The 22116-nt window shown below is 37.8% G+C and overlaps 1 protein-coding gene across 2 annotated transcripts in view; it reads right to left on the bottom strand.

Moving 5' to 3' along the window:
• Window positions 1-697: 697 nt before the first annotated feature.
• The window catches only part of EPHA6 (EPH receptor A6), an 852855-nt gene continuing 831436 nt past the window's right edge, over window positions 698-22116 (bottom strand). The window contains exons 17-20 of one of the 2 annotated variants that reach the window (XM_029214367.1): window positions 12349-12542; window positions 10061-10132; window positions 1791-1940; window positions 698-812 (exon numbers count right to left, since the gene is read on the bottom strand). In XM_029214367.1, the coding sequence (XP_029070200.1) occupies window positions 698-812; window positions 1791-1940; window positions 10061-10132; window positions 12349-12542 (531 nt within the window). The remainder of the gene's footprint in view (window positions 813-1790; window positions 1941-10060; window positions 10133-12348; window positions 12543-22116) is intronic. The other variant, XM_029214368.1, reaches the window with a different exon arrangement.

Raw genomic sequence — 22116 nt, 5'->3', positions numbered from 1 at the left:
CTACCACCTACTACGAAATATGTAGGACACTATAAAGTTAATTTTAAAAAATGACAAACCAAGACTTAAGAAGTTTTAAAAGCACAGTATGTTTCTCCCTCACCCTCCCTGATAACTTCCTTCTCACCCCAGTCACACTTGACAAGAATTCACTACATGAAATCATTGGTCTTTTCTGCAAATAATTCTAACAACATCAGGCTTCGACAGGTAAAGTATTGTAGGATAGAGTTAACGATATGACCCACAGAGTTGAATATAATTATCTAAAAAATAAATATTCATGTCAGTTTGGAAGCTACTCGATCACAAAACATGAAAGCAAGGTCAACTCTTTCTTTTTAATCTACCATCAAACTCTAAATACATCATTAACCCCAAATTCCTTTGGGTTAAGTCCTTGAACACTTCCGAAATACAATTATACAAAGTTACACATCCATGCTGAGTTATTTACCATTGTGTAATGATAATCTGCAGTGGGCCAGGGTTTTATTTGCAGGTTATTCAGAGAGGAGCTATGATGAGTGATTTTTAAGTCCAGGTTGGAAGCATAAACAAAGGGTGTGTGCCCGTAGTCTGACAGGAGACTGCAGTTTGTGAAGTGATGTTTGGAGAATCAGAAGAGAGGGTAGTAGAGAGGATATCTTTCATTTTAGAAATGCTGAGGCACAAAACACAGGTGCTTGTAGTACTTTCATACATGAAATCCCTTCTCCTGTATGTGCATCATGTGTAAACGTAAAGTCTGTATACTGCTGACTATTCGTCTCTGGTGTCCAATGAGTATGACTCCAATTCTTCTAATATCACTGTGAGAGATTGAGAGAGAGAGAGAATATGAACATTTAGATCTGGTAAGTATGACAGAGAGGAAATGAACATTTAGATATGGTAAATGTGCCCCATGTCAGATTTGCCAAAAATTGTATACCTGGTAAAATGAGAGTTTAAGCAGAGATATAAATGAACAACAGGAGTTCGTTACCTTTTTCTTTACCCTGGTGCCAGAGAATGCGTCAGGTCAACCTCAGATTTAAGGGTACAAAGAATTCAGGTACCGATGTAATGTTCAGATATTTCATAAGCCCAAGGGTTTTATGTAATTATATAAATTTTCAACGGTATTAGCAAAATAGCATGTAGGATAGAAAGTATAATGTGGACTCCATTTTAATTGTCATGGTCTTTCAATAATCTGAAAAAATGCCATTATATTATGTTGAACAGTATGAAATTACCATTACTATTTTACAACAATGGCAATTTCATATGGCTTCACCTACTAGTTTCAGTATCTTTCTTTTAAGCACATGTTGAGCATTTTCACTGCACCCATGAAAGGATAGCATTTGAGAAAGTGGAAAAATGCTGGACCATTATAACATAGAGAAAAAGCTCTGAGATAACATAATATTGTATTATTACAATTATTACATTTGATGAAGGTAATAGGAATTGATTTAGTATACATGAGTCAAAATAATTTGCTAAGGTAAAACTATGTTGATGTAAAGTCTATGATGTGAACAAGAGGAATATGCATTTTAGAAAGCATTTAAAATTTTAAATAGTTTTTTGAATTAAATATATTCTTTCAAAGGAAAATAGTTAAAGTGTAATGTCCAACTGTCACTAGAATGATCGACAGAAATGGTGAGGAAAGATGTGGAAACACCATCCTAGTATTAGGGAAGGTAGTTTGACCATGGTGTTCTTGATATAGTATTTGAATTTAAAATCTCCTGAGTGGAGCATCTAAATATAGTAATAAACATAGCACCACTTACTCAATGCTCATTCTTGAAATGAGGTCAAAAGTTGTAAACCCTGCTGCCATGAAGTTATTCTTATATTGCCCCATCTTTATAGAATCCAGCCAGTCACCGACCGTCACAAACAAAGGATATTCGGGAACTTCACCAGGGGAGTCTGGCATTCTGCAAGGAAAAAACAAACAAACAAGCATGGAGACCATTTAAAAGCAAGATAAAGCAAAAAACACCCAACTTTATTTTTAAATTTTACAGTATTCTTACATCAAATGTTTTCATCCTCCATAGAAAACTAGAGATTTAAAATTTTTCCATCATATTCAAATCAGCCACTTATACTTGGTCAGTTTCACTTGTCAGTTTCTTTTGTCTTTTCCTGCTTTTTGCCACTACTAGGTCATACTTGATGTATCTTGAGAAAACCCACATCTTGCTAACTTCTGTTTACTTTTTTCTCTTGCATGAAATTCTGTTTTCAAATTTGAGGAATACCCCCAAAGAAAGTAACTAGCCACAGGCTATTCACTCATACGCTTTCTGACCTGCCACTGAATCTATGCCCTTTGGCCTTTTTCACATTTTTTTAAAAAAAATTTATTTATTTTTGGCTCCGTTGGGTCTTCATTGCTGCGTGCAGGCTTTCTCTAGTTGCGGCGAGTGGGGGCTACTCTTTGTTGCAGTGCGTGGGCTTCTCATTGTGGTGGCTTCTCTTGTTGAGAAGCACAGGCTCTAGGTGGGCGGGCTTCAGTAATTGCAGCAAGTGAGCTCTAGAGCGCAGGCTCAGTAGTCGTGGCGCACAGGCTTAGTTGCTTTGCGGCATGTGGGATCTTCCTGGACCAGGGATCGAACCCATGTCCCCTGCATTGCCAGGCAGATTCTTAACCACTGTGCCACCAGGGACGTCCCCTTTTTCACATTTGCTATGATAGCCCCTTCTTTTTTTTATGATGAATTCATTGATCAAGTCTCCATTTATTTGTCCTCAAACATTCAATAAGAATTTATTATTAAAAAGTAATTTCTGTTGTCATAGACCTCAACTGCATGAATAAGATTTACATACATCCAAGTATAGGGTAATACAGCCCAAAGCACAGATATTAATAAAGTACAAAACTAAAGCAAAATCAATGCAAGCTTGGGTTAACAAGAAAAAGGAATCTGTCATTGATGGATCTTAAAGTAAGTGATACAGAAATCTGTATTTCTGTTTCTAAGATCTGATGCAGAAGGGCATTCCAGTTGGAGATATTTTTGTAGTTTTAATATAAAAATAATATAAAGGTATTATTTTGAAAAGGCTAGTAAATGTGTGAATACATAGATATAGATACATATAGGTATATCACCAGGACTCGGATCTTTAGGAGCACAAAAGCCAGAGATGTGCATAATACATGGGGATACAAGTTGTACGCTGTATGACTCCTGAAGACCCTGAAAGATGCCCCTTGGAATTATTTAGGACAAAGTCCCTACTAAAGACCTAAAATTCATTTCTTTAGTTTTTCTTTGATTCTACATTGACTTCTACTTTTCTAAACTGAATTCTAGTTGAAGGTGGACAGGGGGGTGAAGAAGGATGACAGGGAAATCCAGGGATTATTCCTCTTTCTATATAATTGAAATTTGCATAAACTAAATGCATGTATCTTGTGATTATTCTGTAGTCCGTATGGAGTCTGGTTACTCTTCACAGTGACTTGTGTTCTTTTTACCACTACTCAATTCTGTTACCATATTTCCTATTTTGGAGGCTGTAAAGCCACATTTTATTTTCCTGTACTAAAAACTGCAATGCTATTTGATTATGGGCTATTTCATTCTAATTAATATCAGAATGATTCATGATTTGACCCTAAACAAAGTTTAGTTATGTTAAAGGTTGAAAAGCTATCATGGCATCTACCAATAAACACTTTAACGGTTGCTATATTTCTTAGTTTCCTAGAGTTGTTTATATTAATAAGAATTATCAAATAAATAAAAGTTCATATATCAATAAAAACAAAAAAGTTCTCCATGGCAAACAGAGTTAAACAGGGTTTTTAATTATGGAGTTTTTTAGAGCCTTCGCTATCCTAATGTGCAGTATGAATACATAAGAGGATTCAAAATAGCTTCTGCACTTTTTTCCTAAATTATCTGAACAGTTTCCTACAGAACATACTTCAGGAAATAGTCCTATAGTAAGTTCACTGACCAAGTTTAAATATCAAAATGCCCAGGGTATCTTTATTGCTTATCAACATAAATAAAACAATATACGTTAGGAAGCTGAATGTCCTATTTCAAAACACTGTGGCTCTCATGTCTTTTAATTACTTGTCTGAGAAATCTGTTGAAACTGAACCAGACTAAAAGGATGTGTTTAGGTGACTTTCCCTTCATACTCCTATGCCATTCTTGATGCACAGACATAGTCAAACGACTTCCACTTCTCTCTCCTGAGATAATGCTGGAATAACTCTTGAGATTTCACAATTCATATAACTGGTGAGTGGAAATGTAATTTGCTAATTTTATGTCCTTAGTATAGAAAGGTCGTGGAAGGACATTCTGTATACTAAATGACTTAAATGGCCTATTTCTCTGTTGAAAAGCATCCACTACTTGCTCCTAGAATGTTTCAATACCATAATTCCCTTTCTCTCCATACATCTTTAGTAACCTAGTTACACTTTGGCCTTTATGCGACCGCACTGACGGTGGATTTAGGAAGGTCAGCGTTCCCTCATTGTTCACAGCCACTGTGCAATAACTTTTCTTTCACCTTATAACGAAGTTGGAAAATGCTGCTATTTTCTGGCTTTGAGGGTGCCATCACCCTCACATGAATTCTCTGGAATATTACCTAATAAACAATAAGCGCCCTTTCTTATCAACCATGTGCAATGATAAATTCAGTCTGCTATTTGCTGAGCATGTAGAAATTTCTGCTATTTGGTGACTTCTCACCTGAGAAATGTCTTTACAGCAAAACCTCACAGAAAAAATGTACATATTGTAGAACAGAAGGTCAAAGGTCTACTACCTTCCTCAGAAAAATGAGGAGGCGGTAGAATTAGGAAATTCTTCCAGGTATAAATTATGGTCAATTAAGATTAGGAAAAGGGCTGCAGTATAGCTAGAATAGGTAATAGTATAGTTTAAGGTGCAATAAACACATACTCTCAATATATCTAAATATGTGAAAATGAATAGCACTGATAGAGCCAAGAAGTCTTGATTCTAATGAGCCCTTTGAGTTCATAATAGTACTAGTACTTTAATTTAGAAAGTTCTTAGGTTACCAGTAGGTATTAAAGCTGCCATTATAAAGCAGGAAGGTTTTTATCCTCAAAAGTTTTCCATATTTTATATTCATCATGTAAATATAAAAGTAAGAGACCTATTAAAAATGATTCAAGAAAAGTTATACTTTGAGGAACACTATTCCAAGGTAGGATCTTGTTTTGTTTTGTTTTTTTAATTTTTATTTATTTATGGATCTTTTTTTTAAACATCTTTATTGGAGTATAATTGCTTTACAATGGTGTGTTAGTTTCTGCTTTATAACAAAGTGAATCAGTTATACATATACATATGTTCCTATATCTCTTCCCTCTTGCGTCTCCCTCCCTCCCACCCTCCCTTTCCCACCCATCTAGGCGGTGACAAAACACCGAGCTGATCTCCCTGTGCTATGCGGCTGCTTTCCACTAGCTATCTACCTTACGTTTGGTACAGTATATATGTCTATGCCACTCTCTCACGTTGTCACAGCTTACCCTTCCCCCTCCCCATATCCTCAAGTCCATTCTCAAAGGAGACAAGAATATACAGTGGAGAAAAGACAGCCTCTTCAATAAGTGGTGCTGGGAAAACTGGACAGGTACATGTAAAAGAATGAAATTAGAACACTCCCTAACACCATGCATAAAAATAAACTCAAAATGGATTAAAGACCTAAATGTAAGGCCAGACACTATCAAACTCTTAGAGGAAAACATAGGCAGAACACTCTATGACATAAATCACAGCAAGACCCTTTTTGACCCACCTCCTAGAGAAATGGAAATAAAAACAAAAATAAACAAGTGGGACCTAATGAAACTTCAAAGCTTTTGCACAGCAAAGGAAACCATAAACAAGACGAAAAGACAACCCTCAGAATGGGAGAAAATATTTGCAAAGGAAGCAACTGACAAAGGATTAATCTCCAAAATTTACAAGCAGCTCATGCAGCTCAATAACAAAAAAATAAACAACCCAATCCAAAAATGGGCAGAAGACCTAAATAGACATTTAGTTATTTTTTGTCAGCCTCTTATTTTCAGTAAGTCTTCAGGATTTTTATTGACATGATTATTTAATTCTCATAATAAGGCTGACAATTGGTAAAAAGTGTGAAGGAGTGAAATTCAAAGCAAATTTAAAAATTATAGATGTGTTTAAACATTAGGAAGGATAGATACAGGGTAGGAATAATACTGTTTAAGTATTCCCTACATTCTGAGTAGAGTTCTTAGCACATGGTCACTATAGTCAGAGTAACAGATCACTGAACCTCAGGAAAGCCTATTTTATGTGGGTAAATTATACAGGGACAGAAATAGATTTCATATCACACGCCAACTACAATTCATTGCCAGTAGTTATCAAAATGTGGTCTTAAAAAGATACAGAGGCAGCATGTGGGCTCAGTGAGAAGGAGTGCTGTGATGGTTAGTAATGTCGGCCATAACAAGGAAAAGAAGCAAAGCATACATTTGCCAACACTGGAAAAATTCAAACTACAAAAGTGCTTGAGGACGTAAATGTGAAACTATGTTGCTGCCATAGTTTCCTCATTTCTTTATTTTGTTGTAGTTACTACTTTCTTTTTTCAAGTAATGTTCTTCAAGTGGCCAAGCATTGTAGGAGAAAGTTGGGGGAATATACAGATTATGTGTTTGATTCTTATTCCCATGAATGTGGGCATACTCATTTTCTACATCCTTGTATTTGCTTAGCAGGACATAAAATAACAGGCTGTGCTCTGCTACAAATTCTTTTTGGAATTTTAATATACTCCATTGATGAAGTCTGATAAGTCCAGAGAAAATCTATCTGGAGATGTAAAAACGTATCCTCTTTTCCTATAATCATAAACAGTGCGGTGATTGTATACTGTGTAGTGGAAAGAACAAGGACTTTGCAGTTGGTGGACCTCATTCAAATTCCTGATCTAGTAATTACTTGCTGTGTACCCCTGGGAAATTTAGCCTCTTTGAGTCTCTGTTTCCTTACATGAGGGATGGAGATAATAACAGTGAGGATTACATGACATGACAGATAAAAGTGCCTAGTACAATGACTGGCACATAGTAGGCTCTTAACAAATAGCAGTAATAGTTATTATTGATAATGATTAATAGAACTTGTATCAATATTAGTACTGGTATTAACATTAGTAGTAGTATATTGTGGCAACAGTTCATGTGAATTGAATTTAGATTTTCTAACAGGTAGAAGTTTCACACTTCCTGATTAATACTTAATATTCTGTCTTCCTTCCGCAAAGCTTTGCTTATCACTCAATTACAACACTAGTTTTGGCCAGCCAGTTATTTCTCTGTCAGGAAAAAACCCATTAAGGCTGTTAGTTACAAAAATTAAACAATACAAGTTGTCCATGACTTGGTTTATAGAGATAAACAATTTAGTAAGTGATGATTACGGACAGCCTAGGCAGCACTTAGCAAGATGTTTTCAAAATGAATAGAAACATTTCTAACAAACTGTTGAAAGTTATTGCCCTCAGGAGACAGCATTGCAGGTGCTTTATTAATGGGATGGAGGGAGGTAGTAGCATTCAGTCTTATAATGTTTACTTGCAGTTCTCCAAAGCAGTTGATACTGGTTTGAGCTTTTCCTTACCTTCATGATTCACATATTACCAGAAGCCAAGGGTTTGAAAAGTTCAACAGTTAATTTATACGTACTAAGGAAAGTGGTGGTTCCAGTTCCTAAGAGCTAAAATATTTTAAGATCCTTAATTATGGCCTAGCAGGTAGTGAGAATATTCCTATGTGCCTTGGCCTGGGTGGAATATGATTTCTGTCATGGACTGGTCCATCTGGTCAATTGTTGCCTGTTTTTGAATGCTACCTTTTAGCTGATGTTGTCGAGGAGCCCATGATCTATAAAATTCTTATCAGTGACATGCTGGGCATCTGGAGCAGGATTGGAAGAAAGAGTTATTTTCCTATTACACTGCAGCGTTGTCCAAAAGGCACTGTCCAGCTGATTTCAGCCTAGTGCACTCAGTAGGCTACGGTGTATGGAAGAAACAGGGGTGGGGGTTAAGAGGTTGGAGGGTGAGTGTATAGGACGATGTAGGTAGGGTGGGGAAGGTAGGGCTGGGTGAAGGGACAGCCATATAGTCATCAATCTACTTTGTGCTATTAAACTACCGGGCCCCAGATGTGACTCTGGATTCCATGGCAATATGCATGCCTCTGGGTTAATCCTGAGGGTCAGGGAAAGGGAGAAGAGGTGTTTCAAAGGGTGTGGCCAGGCAACGCTCCTGATGTCGTTCTCCATGTAGCCTTGGTCTCAAGCTGGGCCATTTTTCCAGGGGCTGTGACAGCTACAGATATTTCTTTGAAAGGGGGTTATAAGGCATCATTGTACTGTAAATGAAAATGAAGGTAGTTTGAAATTCATGTATGAAAGGATGGCTGCCTATATTACTAAGGTACTTTCTCAAATTATTTTTTTACAATCAATTGGATTTAAGGTTGTACTTAGATCGTTACATTCACTTATATATCCATATGCTTTCTTGAGTAACAGAGAAAGCAAGAAGGTTGGGGACTTCACAGAGCTCTGAATACTCCCATGGGAGTGTGTCAGGCACAAGAATGTCAGCATTATTTGGAGTGGTTGTTCTAAATAATAAAAGCCTTCTCTGACCAACAATTTTTTTTTCTACTGGGTATTCTGTCCTTTGAAAGAAAAATTACAGATATAAGGTCTATGAAATTTCCAATATGCTGGTATAAAATGATGAAGCTGTGGGATTCTCAGCTTTCCTCTCCCCTCTTTGTCACCTTAATTTCTTCCCCTCTTACTACTCTGTCAAGAGAATGGATAAAACCTTCTCAGGTGAATTCTTGAGAAAAAAAGCAATTAGAGTGGAATAAAAACCATGGGGACCTAGTGGGTGAGACAGTTATGTCAGTATGGGAGTGTGAGAGAACTTTGGGAGTTTGGGGATATTAGAGAAAAGGAGCGTACAGGAGAGTTTAATAAGAGCTGCTGTGAATTATACTCTTAGACTCCTTTACCTGCTTGAGAGATACATGGGAGGAAAGACTGCAATTCTATACCCCATCATGTTTCCTTAGTCCAACATCACTCTGGGACAAGTGACTGGGCTTTGGAATTTGGGGGCTGGAGTGGCAATGTCACAGTTTTGTAAGCATAAAACAAACCAGGCATTCTGTAGCTAACATTGCCATCCTTCAATCTACCACATCTCTTCTCCCTAAACGGTCTCAGTGCTCTGGGATCAGGGTAGGTGGGTGGCATTGGGGGTGAGGGGGTGGACAAGGGAAACCCACACAGGCTGCTTTGAAAACAAGAATACTGATAAAGGTTCAGGCACGATACCCTTAGAACTCTGCTTCCTTTTGTTTCCCAAATAAGAGTATATTAAGGGTAGCACATATGTCTTTGTCAGAAACAAGGATGGCAAATCAGTCACAAAAACTTCCATTTGGTCCCCCAGAGATTAGACTTTTTTTTTTTAAGATTTTTTTTTTTAATGTGGACCATTTTTAAAGTCTTTACTGAATTTATTACAATATTGCTTCTGTTTTATGTTTTGGTTTTTTGGCCACAAGGCATGTAGGATCTTAGCTCCTCAACCAGGGATCAAACCCACACCCCCTGCATTGGAAGGCGAAGTCTTTAACCACTGGACCACCAGGGAAGTCCCAGAGATAGACTTTAGAATTGAATCAAACTGCCAACTTTATATAAAGCCCAACTCCTGGCCCACGTGTGGCAGCACCATCGCGGAGCCTGCCTTTCTCTGGCCTGTCCACTGGATTATTGCCCACCCAGCTAAAGCATAACTTCTGGCCCTCAGTCACCAGACCTCATACTGACTTTACCTCTGGTTCATTTGGACTTTTTGATATTTTCTCATCTTAAATTCTTTATCATTATTTTCCAAATATGAGGAAGATTCATTATCTTGAAAAAGCAGGGAAAAAATTGTTTTATCTGCTTTTCTTCAAAAAGAAGGCTCTTACCTGCCTGCGTCTACAGCCATAGAACAGTCAGAGAGCTCTGTTGACGGGCACTGGCTGTGGAGTCCGTTGACCCTAAACCACAAGAGGCCCAGATTAAATGATTTCAGACTCACTCCATGATCCCTTTCTAGTAGTTCTTTCTCTTCATTATTAAAGCATGCTCATGTCTTCAATAAAACATATAAAAACAAAACACAAGAAACATTTTCTCTAACCACTTCTCTTTCTTTTCAGATACAGATTTTTTGAGAAAACAGTACTGGACTTGGTACTTTGTATAGCGCCTCTCTCTGACCTCACATTCACTCCTCCCCCACTGAGTTTGTCTTACATGATGCTAGTGAAAATGCTCTTGCAAAGGCCGCCCATGAAACCTAAACACATAGTTGCTAAATCCAATGGACACACTTCATTTTTATCTTAAGGGAGCTTCATAAAGCCTTGGACATTAAACTCCTTGGAACTGTCTCCTTTTTTTGGCTTCTAGGATACTGTGCTTTCCCTGTTTTCCTGATTATCTGTCTGGCTCTCCTTTCTCAGTCTCCTTTGGGTACACTTCTTCAATTCATTTCTTAAATCTTGGTGTTCCAAAGGTTTGCATTCTTTTCCTATTTCTTTTCATTCTTTATACTCTCCATGGGTTATCTTAACTATGCTTAAAGCTTCAGGTACAATCGATATGCTGATGATCTCCAAATCTACATCTTTAGCCCAGATCTTTTTAACTGAGTTCAACCTATATAAATATAAGTGCCTGCTGGATATCTTCACTTAGATGTCCCACAGGAATCTTCCACTCAATATGCATGAAATGGTCTCATTTCTATTCCAAAAACTTGTCCTTCTCCCTCTCTCTCAGTGGTAATACCACCAACCAACTTGTCTAAGAAAGAAACCTGACAAATATCTTGATTCTTTTCTCCTCCTTCCTTGTTCACTCAATGACCAAGACACATTCGTTTTCCTTATCTAGTAATAAATCCATTTTCTTATCTCCTGACTCAACTTATTCTCATTTCATAAGTCAGGTCCTGACCTTTCCTAGCTTGGATTGCTGAAAACATATAACTCTCTCTGTTTCCCATCTTGCTCCTTGCTTTACACTTTTAGTTTAAATCAGCCCTAGAGTGATCTTTCAGAAATGCAAATGTGATCATGCCATTCTCTTGCTTAAAATCCTTCAATGGCTGCCCATTGCTTTTATGATAAAATTCAAAATGGCCCCCACGCCCACTCTCACCATTACAGCCTCCTGTGCTGGACTGCTTTAGGGAAGACGGGCTAGAATAATAGTTTAATCTCTAGCTATTTCATGCTTGGCTTCACTTTACTGAGGCTGCCAATTAGTGATTTAGAGGTGAACTCTTCTATGCTCTGCTATGAACTGAGGTCTGTTTCAAGTAGTTCTTGAAGAGCCTTTGGCTTTATTGTCACTAAAACCTGCACTGACTTGAACTTGTGACCTAAAGTTGAACATCTATATATCCTATTGGCCATCTCCTGAGTCAGGAAAGTAAGCTTTGAAAACGCTTTGGTTATTTTTAAGTCCAATTTGGCCTAAAGAAATCTATTTTCAACTTAACAATATTTTAAATGTTATATGTTCAGACATAGATGGCAGTGTTTTTTTTTCTTCTACTCTCCCTCTTATAATTGCTTTTCAGAGAGAAGTGGGTAGATCTCTCAACGCTACTGACTTTTATAAAATGGTGGATGAGTGCTTTCATTTTCTCATCTTGTCATCCGTCTTTTTCTGGTTTTAGCAATGGAAGGTAACAACAGCTGGGTGTGATCATATCAGCAGGAGACATCCTTGCTCCTGGCTGATTCACAAATTGCCCCTGTCTTGCTTTCCATTTCAAAGAGAGGAATATAGAATGGACAAGAAAATTAAAGGGGCTGCACACACACACACACACACACACACACACACGCACACATAAGATTTTCTTATTATAAAGGTAAGAAGAAAATCAGTAAGTCAAGAAAGGAATTAGAAATACCATAGACCCACACAGGAAAAAATATTTAAAAAGTGATTCAGAAAGATTAGATATGGACAAAAGGAAAGGGGAACTTGTTTTCTTGTGGAAAAAAAATCATTTTTTAAATGTTAATAAACTGCTTTTTCAGCTGATAAATAAAATATGGTTTATACAGAATATTCTAAAAGGTAGACAACTAGACAGTTATCAAGGCAAACTTTCTCCTCTTTACCTGTTAGTCTTGTCTACAGCCTGAAAGAAATTATGATTGTCAAGGGGAAAAATCAACATTATGCATCTTACACAAGGATGTCCTCTACCAGGGTGTGAAGGGCACTGGGATTGCGGATCAGCTTGTCAAGGAAGCTGACAATGTCAGTAAATTTTGGTCTGTGACTTCTCTCCTTCTGCCAGCAATGGAGCATCAGCTGGTGTAGAGATGCTGGACAGCCCATGGGAGCCGGAAGTCTGTAACCTTCTTCAATGGACAGAATGACCTAAATGCAAACATACACAGGTTATTCTCTTACTTTTGGGTACAAGTAATACATATGCTAAGTTATAATTCCTTTTATAGAGGAAGTGGAAGCCAAAACATTGGTAAGCATGAAAACTACTTGTGAGTACATGTGGTCCAGACGAGGATAAATCCGAAAGTTGTGAACAAGAATTGCAAGTATCTTCGTAGCATCTGCTGACCCCCCTTGAGAGGAAAAATATGTTTTTAAAATTTGTGGTATACATATGGGAGGTTAAATTTCATCCCAATGTCCAGAAATAGTTTTTGTGTGATTTAGCTGGAATGCCTCAAAACCCAATTAGGACATCAGAAATTTAGTCTAAGATTGATGCATTTAATACAAACCACATGTGACAAATGTTTTAAGTAAAACTGTACTTCTGCAGAAGCACTGAATTCCTGATTCATTTTTTATCCCTTTATAATAATGTCAGTGAGCATTCTTTTTGTAGCCATCCTTCCTTCTTTCTTCTTTACTGTCTAGTTAATTCTTTATTTTATTTATTTGGTTGCACCGGGTCTTAGTTGCAGCAGGTGGGCTCCTTAGTTGCGGCATGTGGGCTCCTTAGTTGTGGCATGCGAACTCTTAGTTGTGACATGCATGTGGGATCTAGTTCCCTGACCAGGGATCGAACCCAGGCCCCCTGCATCGGGAGTACAGAGTCTTAACCACTGTGCCACCAGGGAAGTCCCTGCCTCTTTAATTCTTCTTCACTTACTTCTGTCTTTCCCTTAGTCTGACACTGACGTGATTATGAAGTCCTTTCAGAACTTCTAAGGTCATTTAATCTTTGAAATGCTATCAGTGCCCAGCTTAAGGCCACAGAGCAACAGGACAATCAGCCTGAGTATCCTCTGGGCCAGTACTCTCCAATAGAACTTTCCATGATGACGGAAATGTTCTCTCTGTCCAACATGGTGGCAAGTAGTCACATGTGGCTATTGAGCATTTGAAATGTGGCTAGTAAGTCTGAGGAACTGAATTTTTAGTTTTAGTTTAATTAATTGACATTAAATTTTAAATAGCCACATGTGGCAAGTGGCTACTCTATAGGACAGTGTAGCTTTAGGGACAGGATAAGAAGCCAAAGTTAACTTTGGCTGTATAAGATAAGCCATAACTGTATTATTATTATTTTTATTGTACTTAGGAAATCACATATAAGATAAGGTAAGATATTTATCTATTTCTCTGTTTAATATACTACCCACTGGGGATTTCCTAACAATGCAATAATGTTGACCTGGAATTTATGTAGCTTATTTTTTAATAAAGTGTTCAAAGGTATTCACGTGACTATTCTTACATTGTCTCTGGGATAAAGACAAAGGAAAGGGTTTATTTACCCCCTTCTTTTTTTTTTTTTTAACATTTGTCTGCTTTTATTTTAAGAAGGCAAGGAAGTATGTAAAGCAGTTTTCAAAATTCCCCAATTGTTAAAATTTAACAAAACAGTTAAAAAGAAAAACTTTGCATAGTGAAGGCACTGAACTGGAACCACATTTGTATAGACTAGGTGGTTCTCTGGGAGGGTTTTTAAAGGATTGTTGCTCAGGATTTGCCTAAAGCAGGGCAGGCTCTCTGAAATCCACAGCCCCCCCTCTCTAAAATGCCACCTTGTGAGGAAAAATGAAAGTCTTTTAAAAGGTGCATCTTATGGTCCTGTGTAGGCATCTTCCCCCGCCCCTCAAAATGGAGGTGTCTGGTGGGCTAGGACCCAAGCTTTTCCGTTGATATTTCCCCCATTTTTGATGTGGGAAAATTGAGGGACAGACGAATACTTAAAGACAGAAACCATACAAGCTTACCTCTTCCCTGTGCCAACAACAGAAATACAAAAATGTAAGTGTAAATATTGTTATCAGTGCTCTCTTTATTGTACCACCATCTACACACTTTCATTTTCTATAATAATAATAAAAAAATCTCCTTTTAATTTCTTTTTTAATTGACACTATTTGACATGACTCTAAAATATCTATAATTTATGCTAGAGGCAGTCTGTAAAAAGAAGCAAAAATATGCCTTCAGGAACCTCTTAACTGCTAAGCTTTAGCTTTTTTAGTAATAGGGAATGTCTCATAATCCCATCTGTATCTTTGTGACCAAAACACTTTAACCTGTCAGGATACTAGCTTTTTTTCTGTTCATTTTATATTCCATTATTGAATAGGATTTTTTCTTATCTGTTTTCTGACTACTTTTGCTACCAATTAGGCTTGAATTTTAAGACATTTTGCAACACATTTTAGTAAAACAGGATGTGTATAAAAATGCTTATAATGCATCAAAACTACTGTGGATAGTTTTGAAAAGTAACTAAGAAAAATAGGATAGAACTCCATTATAGAAAGACTTTAAAATCCCACCCCAGGAGAGCTCTCTAGTCGGTTTCACAGTTGCCTAATTGTAAGTGCATAGAATAAAATGGATGACAAGTGAAGTTATAGTCTGAGAAAAAAATTAGCTGCCTTTATTGAGCATCATGTGCTAGATGCTTCGCATAGTTTTCTTCATTTACTGCTTAAAATAACTCAATATGGTAGTTATTATTATACCTATTTTTAAATGAGAAAATTTAGACTCAGAGGTGTTAGGAAACTTGCCTAAATTCACACAGCATAGGTGGCAGAGCTGAAATTTGAACTTTGTTTCTTTTAGCTTCCAAACATTTCCTCTGGCCATTCCCCAGGAATGCTTTTCAGTTCTCATGATAACATCTTCCTCTCCAATTTTATATCAACTGATGTAATTTTAGGAGTGATGATTACCATTTTATCTATTGTTATACATCTGCTAATTGGGCTTCAATGTTTTTACTTGGATCCTAAGCTTTATATTCTGGGTAAATCAAAAACATATTTACTTCATAGTTTGCAAAATGTAATCTCTGGCTGAACAGAGTAATTTCTGAGTGCATCTGAGTCCTGCACACATTTCTATTATTGCATCTGTTACATTGTATTATAATATTTGATCTGCTTCCTCTCAGGCTAAACATACATAAAAGAAGGAATTATGTCCCTATATTTTGTATTCTCATCCCTTAGTATGGTGCCTGATACATTAATAAATGTTATTGACAAAAACAAAAGCTATTAGAAGAAATTTTGGGATTTGTCTTGATAGAGAGCAGACTCTTAGAAAACCTGGAGTCTCAAGCTACCCAAGATGGATTCAAAGCAGAAGCATGACAGCATTTGAAGCACCTCAGAAGGAAATATTAATAAAAAACTGGGGCATCAAGTAGTATTGTTCAAAATGATATAATTTCTCCCTGGTTTGGCTAGACAATGGCCAGGTGAGATTGGGCCTTGCTCTTGTCTAAGACAGAGGGCACTGGACCCAACGTCAGCTTCCTGTAAAGACTGGTGGTTTCTTACTCCTGTCCAGAAGGTTTACTATTTCCCATTGACCCAAACGTCCTTAGCTGCTGGGGAGCTGACTTTTCCAGACAACTCCTGTAAACAGCTGACACTCACATCTAGCCTGTTTGGTGTCAAGCAGGCTGTTTACTCTCTTTTGACAAAGTTGCTCTCATGATTGGCCTGTAAGGAGACAGAGTGACAAGAAAGTGTGGTCCTTCACCTGGAACCTTTATCCATAATGTGTTCAGCAATGTGTCTGGTCCCAGAATGCCTTTCTGTGGGGAGAATGAGAGGTTCAGGGACTCATGACATTGCTTCTTGCTGACCTCTGGCTTTAAATCTTCCTCTGTTCTTTAACTTGTGACTTTGTGAAATATGTCCTGAGCCCTGGTTCATGACAGATGTCAAACCTGAAGTTCCCACCTTATAGGAAAATATTAATAACAACAGTAACAACAGTGACAATAATAATAACAGCTAACAATTACTGAAAGCTCTTGGAAACTTCCATGTGCCATTTCTAAATGATTTACATGCATCAACTCTTTTAATCCTTACAGTAATACTATGAGGTAGGTACTATTGTTATCCTCATTTTACAGACAAGGAATTTAAACACAGAGAGGTTTAATTTGTTGAAGATCACACACGTAAAAATTCTGGTTTTGAAGGTAGCTAGAGAAGAGTTTTAAGCAATATGATTCACGAAGATGGTTAAAAGATACAACAGCTTTCTAATGGATTTTTAATTTATTTATCCAAACATATATATTAATCACTTAAAATATACTATTGAGCATACCGTGTATAAGGGATAACATGATGAGTAAGAAATATTTCTGTCTTTAGGAAATGTATAATCTAGCGAAGGTGACCAAGGAGTCTGAATATGGTAAGTGCCATGTAGAACAGGGAGTTATGGAAGCTTTTCAGAGGAGCACCTAACCCAGCCTTGGGGAGCCTTCTCAGAGGAGGTGAACTGAATGTAGAGGGTAGCAGGGTCGACTAGACTAGATGGGTCCAAGAGAGGAGATGTGACCTGATCAGGGAATGAAAGTAGATTTCTGCAGCTAGAATAGAGTCTTCAAAGAGAGGAATGGTGAGATTTGAGGCTCAAAGGTTAAGTAAAAACTATATTTCTTGAGATCATGAATGATTTTACATGCTATAAATACAGACTTTATGCAAAGGGTTTTAGCAAGTAAACGACATTAGATTTATCTTTTGGAAGCTCACTCTGGCTGCAATGTGAAGAGTGCATCGGAGGGCGTGGGAAGCCTGAAGGAGGCTTGCAGTGATCCAGGAGAGAGGTCAGGATGGTCTTAGTGAAAGCAGTGGACGTGGGGTACAAGAAATAGACTGATCTGACAGGAATGCAGGATTAGGGTGAAATTGGGTATGGAAGTAGAGGGAGAAGAGAAGAATGACTTCTAGGTTTTTGGCTTGGTCAACTAGTAAAGATAGAAGACAAAGGAGGAGGAGCAATTTTGGGGCTGGAGTGACCATGAGTTAAATTTTCTGTGATCTTTCTGGCTTCGGATTCAAGTAACATATAAAACTTTGAGAGCTTATTATATGTCAATTTCCGGGCTAGGTGTTTTAACACAGCTTACCTTATTTAGATCTCAAGATACCGATGTGAGTGTGGCTCTACATATTTTGTAGGTAAGAAAACTGAAGCTCAAACTAATGAACAGATTGGGTCAATATCACATAGCTAATAATGCCCTGCAGAATGGACTAATTATCACTGTGGTAGCCTCTGAATCATGATAGTGGTAGAGAAAAATCTGTCCTGAGTCTTGAGCCACATACCTGACTCATTCTCCCAGAATTAGCTCTTGAGCCTCTCTTACACATTTACACACTCCATGCTTTCCCTCTCACCTACTTGCTCATGACTTTTATGCTTGAAGCTCCAGCTCAGCTTTCTCTCCAGATTTCTCCATCTATTGTCTATGGGACATAACACTTCATAAAGTTGTCATATAGGTGCCATGATTGTTTTTGTTCAAAACTAACCCTGTTCCTGCTTTGGCATTAATTAAATTAATTAATTAATCAATTAACTTTATTTTTGGCTGTGTTGGGTCTTCGTTGCTGCGTGCGGGCTTTCTCTAGCTGCGGCAAGCAGGCCTACTCTTCGTTGTGGTATGCGGGCTTCTCATTGCAGTGGCTTGTTGCGGAGCACGGGCTGTATGCATGCTGGCTTCAGTAGTTGTGGTGTGAGAGCTTCAGTAGTTGTGGCACGTGGGCTCAGTAGTTGTGGCTCTTGGGCTCTAGAGCACAGGCTCAGTAGTTGTGGCGCATGGGCTTAGTTGCTCCGCGGCATGTGGGATCTTCCCGGACCAGGGCTCAAACCTGTGTCCCCTGCATTGGCAGGTGGATTCTTAACCACTGTGCCACCAGGAAAGCCCCTGCTTTGGCATTTCTGTCCTCTGAAAAGGGTCCCATTCTTTTTCCAGTGATTTAGGTCAGAGATCAGGGAGTCATCTGGGCCTTTGCCTTTCTGGGTGCTCAAAATTAACTTAAGACATGTTGATTCCACCACCTTCATATATTTTAAATCTGCTCCAGTTTTAATCCTCTCTTCAAATGATTTATTTTTCATTTTGATCACTGCAACAACCGCTTAACTAGTCTTTTTGTTTCCCCTTTTCTTCCCTCAATCATCTCCCGTAGTGCACCCAAAGCAATCCTGCTGATGTGAGACTGCACGTTCCTGAAATTCTGCAGTGGCTCACCATGACCCTGGCTCTCAGTCCTCATCTCTGGCTACATCCTGTTTCCCCTTTGCTTTGGCCACTACAAAACACTTGCAGTCTCTCAGCTGGGCAAGCCGAGTTCAAGAGCAGGAACTGTTTCTTTTTTCCATATGTTCCCAGCATCTAAAACAATGCCTTGTCAAGTCAAAGAGTGAGCTCCAATTGTCATATATGTGACCTATGAAAGCTTTATATTAACCTTTATCTTCATTAACATGTCTTTTGTGGGAAGTTTTGTTTTATAGGTATTTCTGATTCCCTAGTCAAGGACTGATGGGGAGCCAGGAGCATATGGGGTGTTTTGTCTAAAAGACTAAATGAGGTTTATTGTTTTAGGATATGAAGGGGTGATAATTAACTAGAGAGAATTTTGTTAGCAGTATGGTTTTATGACAGCTGTAGCCTGTCATCCTTTGGAGAAGAGTTATACAAGGTTATACCCTTATTTTAAAATGTAAGAAGAAAATTTAAACAAAGTGAAAAAATATGAAAATGACTGCAGTGATAACTTCTATGCAGAGGTAGAAGAAATTAGATTCTGTCAGAAATTATCATCTAAAACCTGGCTGGTTATTCTAAATAGATCATACTGGTTCCTTGTCAATGACACTGCAATTTTTAGCAGCCTAGAATCTACACAAGGCTCAGTTGGGACACGTAGCAGACTGTTCTGCTCTTGCTGAATCTGATGAGTTTTCCAATTGTGTTGACAGTTTCTGAATCAAAGCAGGCAATGTGCACCTTTTATTAAACTTGGCAAACAAGGAGTAGACAGTCAATATGAAGACACTGAGATATCCCTGAACAATACTATTGAACAAAGACTGCTTGGGCTGTGCAGGGAATCACATTATTATAACACTGCTAAACAACTCCTAAAGAGAAGCACATTGAATTTACTTATTTAAAAAGTTATTTTAAAAGAAACTGTCTCAAAATTTTAGCAAGGGCTGAAATGTACACTAGTAAATGGACTGTGAAATGGTTTTACTTCTATCTTCCCTCTAAATATTCATGATGGCTTTGTTGATAAATTCAATTCATCGACCTTAATTTCAGGTTGAAGGGGAATGGTGAAGCAAAGAGTTCCACTATATCCTTACTTTTTGTGATAATGATTACTTATAGATATTAGGACATTTAGGTTTATAAAACAGTAATACTGAAAACACTGGTAATGTATTTTCCTGATATGCAATATAATGATTGTGTCTGCATAGGCAAAAGAAAAAAAGAAAGGAAAGAAGTAGTTATAAGTCAATAACATTTATAATATTATACCTATTTTCTTAGACAATATTTTTCAACATACAGAATTTATAATTCAGTGAAAAACAATCAAAATCCAAATGAAATTCAGTGTACATTAGAAAAAGAGGGGGACAGAGTGATGAAAGAAAAAGATACAGAAAGAAAACAATTTTTCCAAAGCTAATTTATAATTTAAATCATTAGGGCATGGAAACCTAAGATTTCCTTTCAAACTTTAAGATGAAGAATTTCTTAAAACCGTACACTTAAGACAGTTCTCTAACCTCATTTTTTGGAAGTTGAAATAGAATGTCAAGGATCTATAAAAATGGAAAGTGCTTGCCCTTAGTAGGTTACCACCTTTCAGATTGTTGAATGAGTGGACAAAATGGGGGAAAATATGAAGTGTAGGATTCATAGATTAAAAGGTTGCTGATGATATGATTTATGGTTTGGAAAATATTTAGCCCTAACAGTTGAAAGTCACACCTTTTCTTTTTTGGCCACATCACATGGCTTGTGGGATCTTAGTTTCCCAGCCAGGGATTGAACCCGGGCCCTCAGCAGTGAAAGTGCTGAGTCCTAAACACTGGACCACCAAGGAATTCTCAAAAGTCACACTTCTTGAGACTGAGATAATTAACACCTTCTAAGCAACTATGCTTCAGTTTTTAAGTAGTGGAAAGAGCATTAGTGAAGGAGTCACCTGAACTGCATCGCTGTCCTAAACAAGCTCTGCTCTTAGGAAAGTCTCTGTCTCCTCATTAAGAAAAGGAAACTGGATTCAGTACTTGTGATTGTACTTTTCAGCTCAAAAAGCTATGTTTCTAGAGTCAGTGAAACTGAAGGCTTAATCTGCAGGACCTCTGGTAACATCTCTTGATCTCCAAGTTCTGTAGCGTCCAGATCTAGATTTGGCTTCCTCTGAAAGGACTGTTTCCCACAGGGCTCCTGGTGCAGAAAGACAAAAATCCAGATAGGGACAGACTATATCCCAGTAAACTAAGACTAGGAAGATTTGGGGAACCATGATGTTTTTGTTTTGGTTTTTAATTGGGGTCTAGTTGCTTTACAATATTGTGTTAGTTTCTGATGTACAACAAAGTGAATCAGCTATATGTATACATACATCCCCTCCCTCTTGGACCTCCTTCCCAACCCCCCATCCCAGCCATCTAGGTCACCAAAGAGCATGGAGCTGAGCTTCCTGTGCTATACAGCAGGTTCCCACTAGCTATCTATTTTACACATGGTAGTGTATATATGTCAATCCCAATTCCCAATTCCCAGTTCATCCCAGCCCCTCTCCCCATTCTTCTATGTCCACATGTCTATTCTCTATGTCTGTGTCTCTATTTCTGCCCTGCAAATAGGTTCATCTGTACCATTTTTCTAGATTCCACATATATGCATTAATATACGATATTTGTTTTTCTCTTCTGACTTACTTCACTCTGTATGACAGACTAGGTCCACCCACATCTCTACAAATGACTTAATTTCATTCCTTTTTATGGCTGAGTAATATTCCATTGTATATGCGTACCACATATCTTCTTTATCCATTCATCTGTTGATGGACATTTAGGTTGTTTCCATGACCTGGCTTTTGTAAATAGTGCTGCAATGAATATTGTGGTGCATATGTCTTTTTGAATTATGGTTTTCTCAGGGTACATTCAGGGTCATATGGTAACTCTATTTTTAGTTTTTTAAGGAACCTCCATACTGTTCTCCATAGTGGCTGTATCAATTTATATTCCCACCAACAGTACAAGAGAGTTTCCTTTTCTCCACACCCTCTCCGGCATTTATATTGTTTGTAGATTTTTTGATGATGGCCATTCTGACTGGTGCGAGGTGATACCTCATTGTAGTTTTGATCTGCATTTCTCTAATAGTGGTGTTGAGCATCTTTTCATGTGCCTCTTGGCCATCTGCATGTCTTCTTTGGGAAAATGTCTATTTAGGTTTTCTGCCCACTTTTTGCTTGGGTTGTTTGTTTTTTTGATATTGAGCTACATGAACTGTTTGTATATTTTGTAGATTAACCCCTTGTCAGCTGCTTTATTTGAAAATATTTTCTTCCATTCTGAGGGTTGCCTTTTCATCTTGTTTATGGTTTCCTTTGCTATGCAAAAGCTTTAAGTTTAATTAGGTCCCATT

This window comes from Monodon monoceros, unplaced genomic scaffold (genome assembly GCF_005190385.1).
Source record: "Monodon monoceros isolate NGI ecotype Baffin Bay Population unplaced genomic scaffold, NGI_Narwhal_1 Super_Scaffold_11, whole genome shotgun sequence".
Lineage (NCBI taxonomy): Eukaryota > Metazoa > Chordata > Mammalia > Artiodactyla > Monodontidae > Monodon > Monodon monoceros.
Note: the sequence above shows the minus strand (reverse complement) of the source record. Positions and strands in the feature narration are given on the sequence as shown.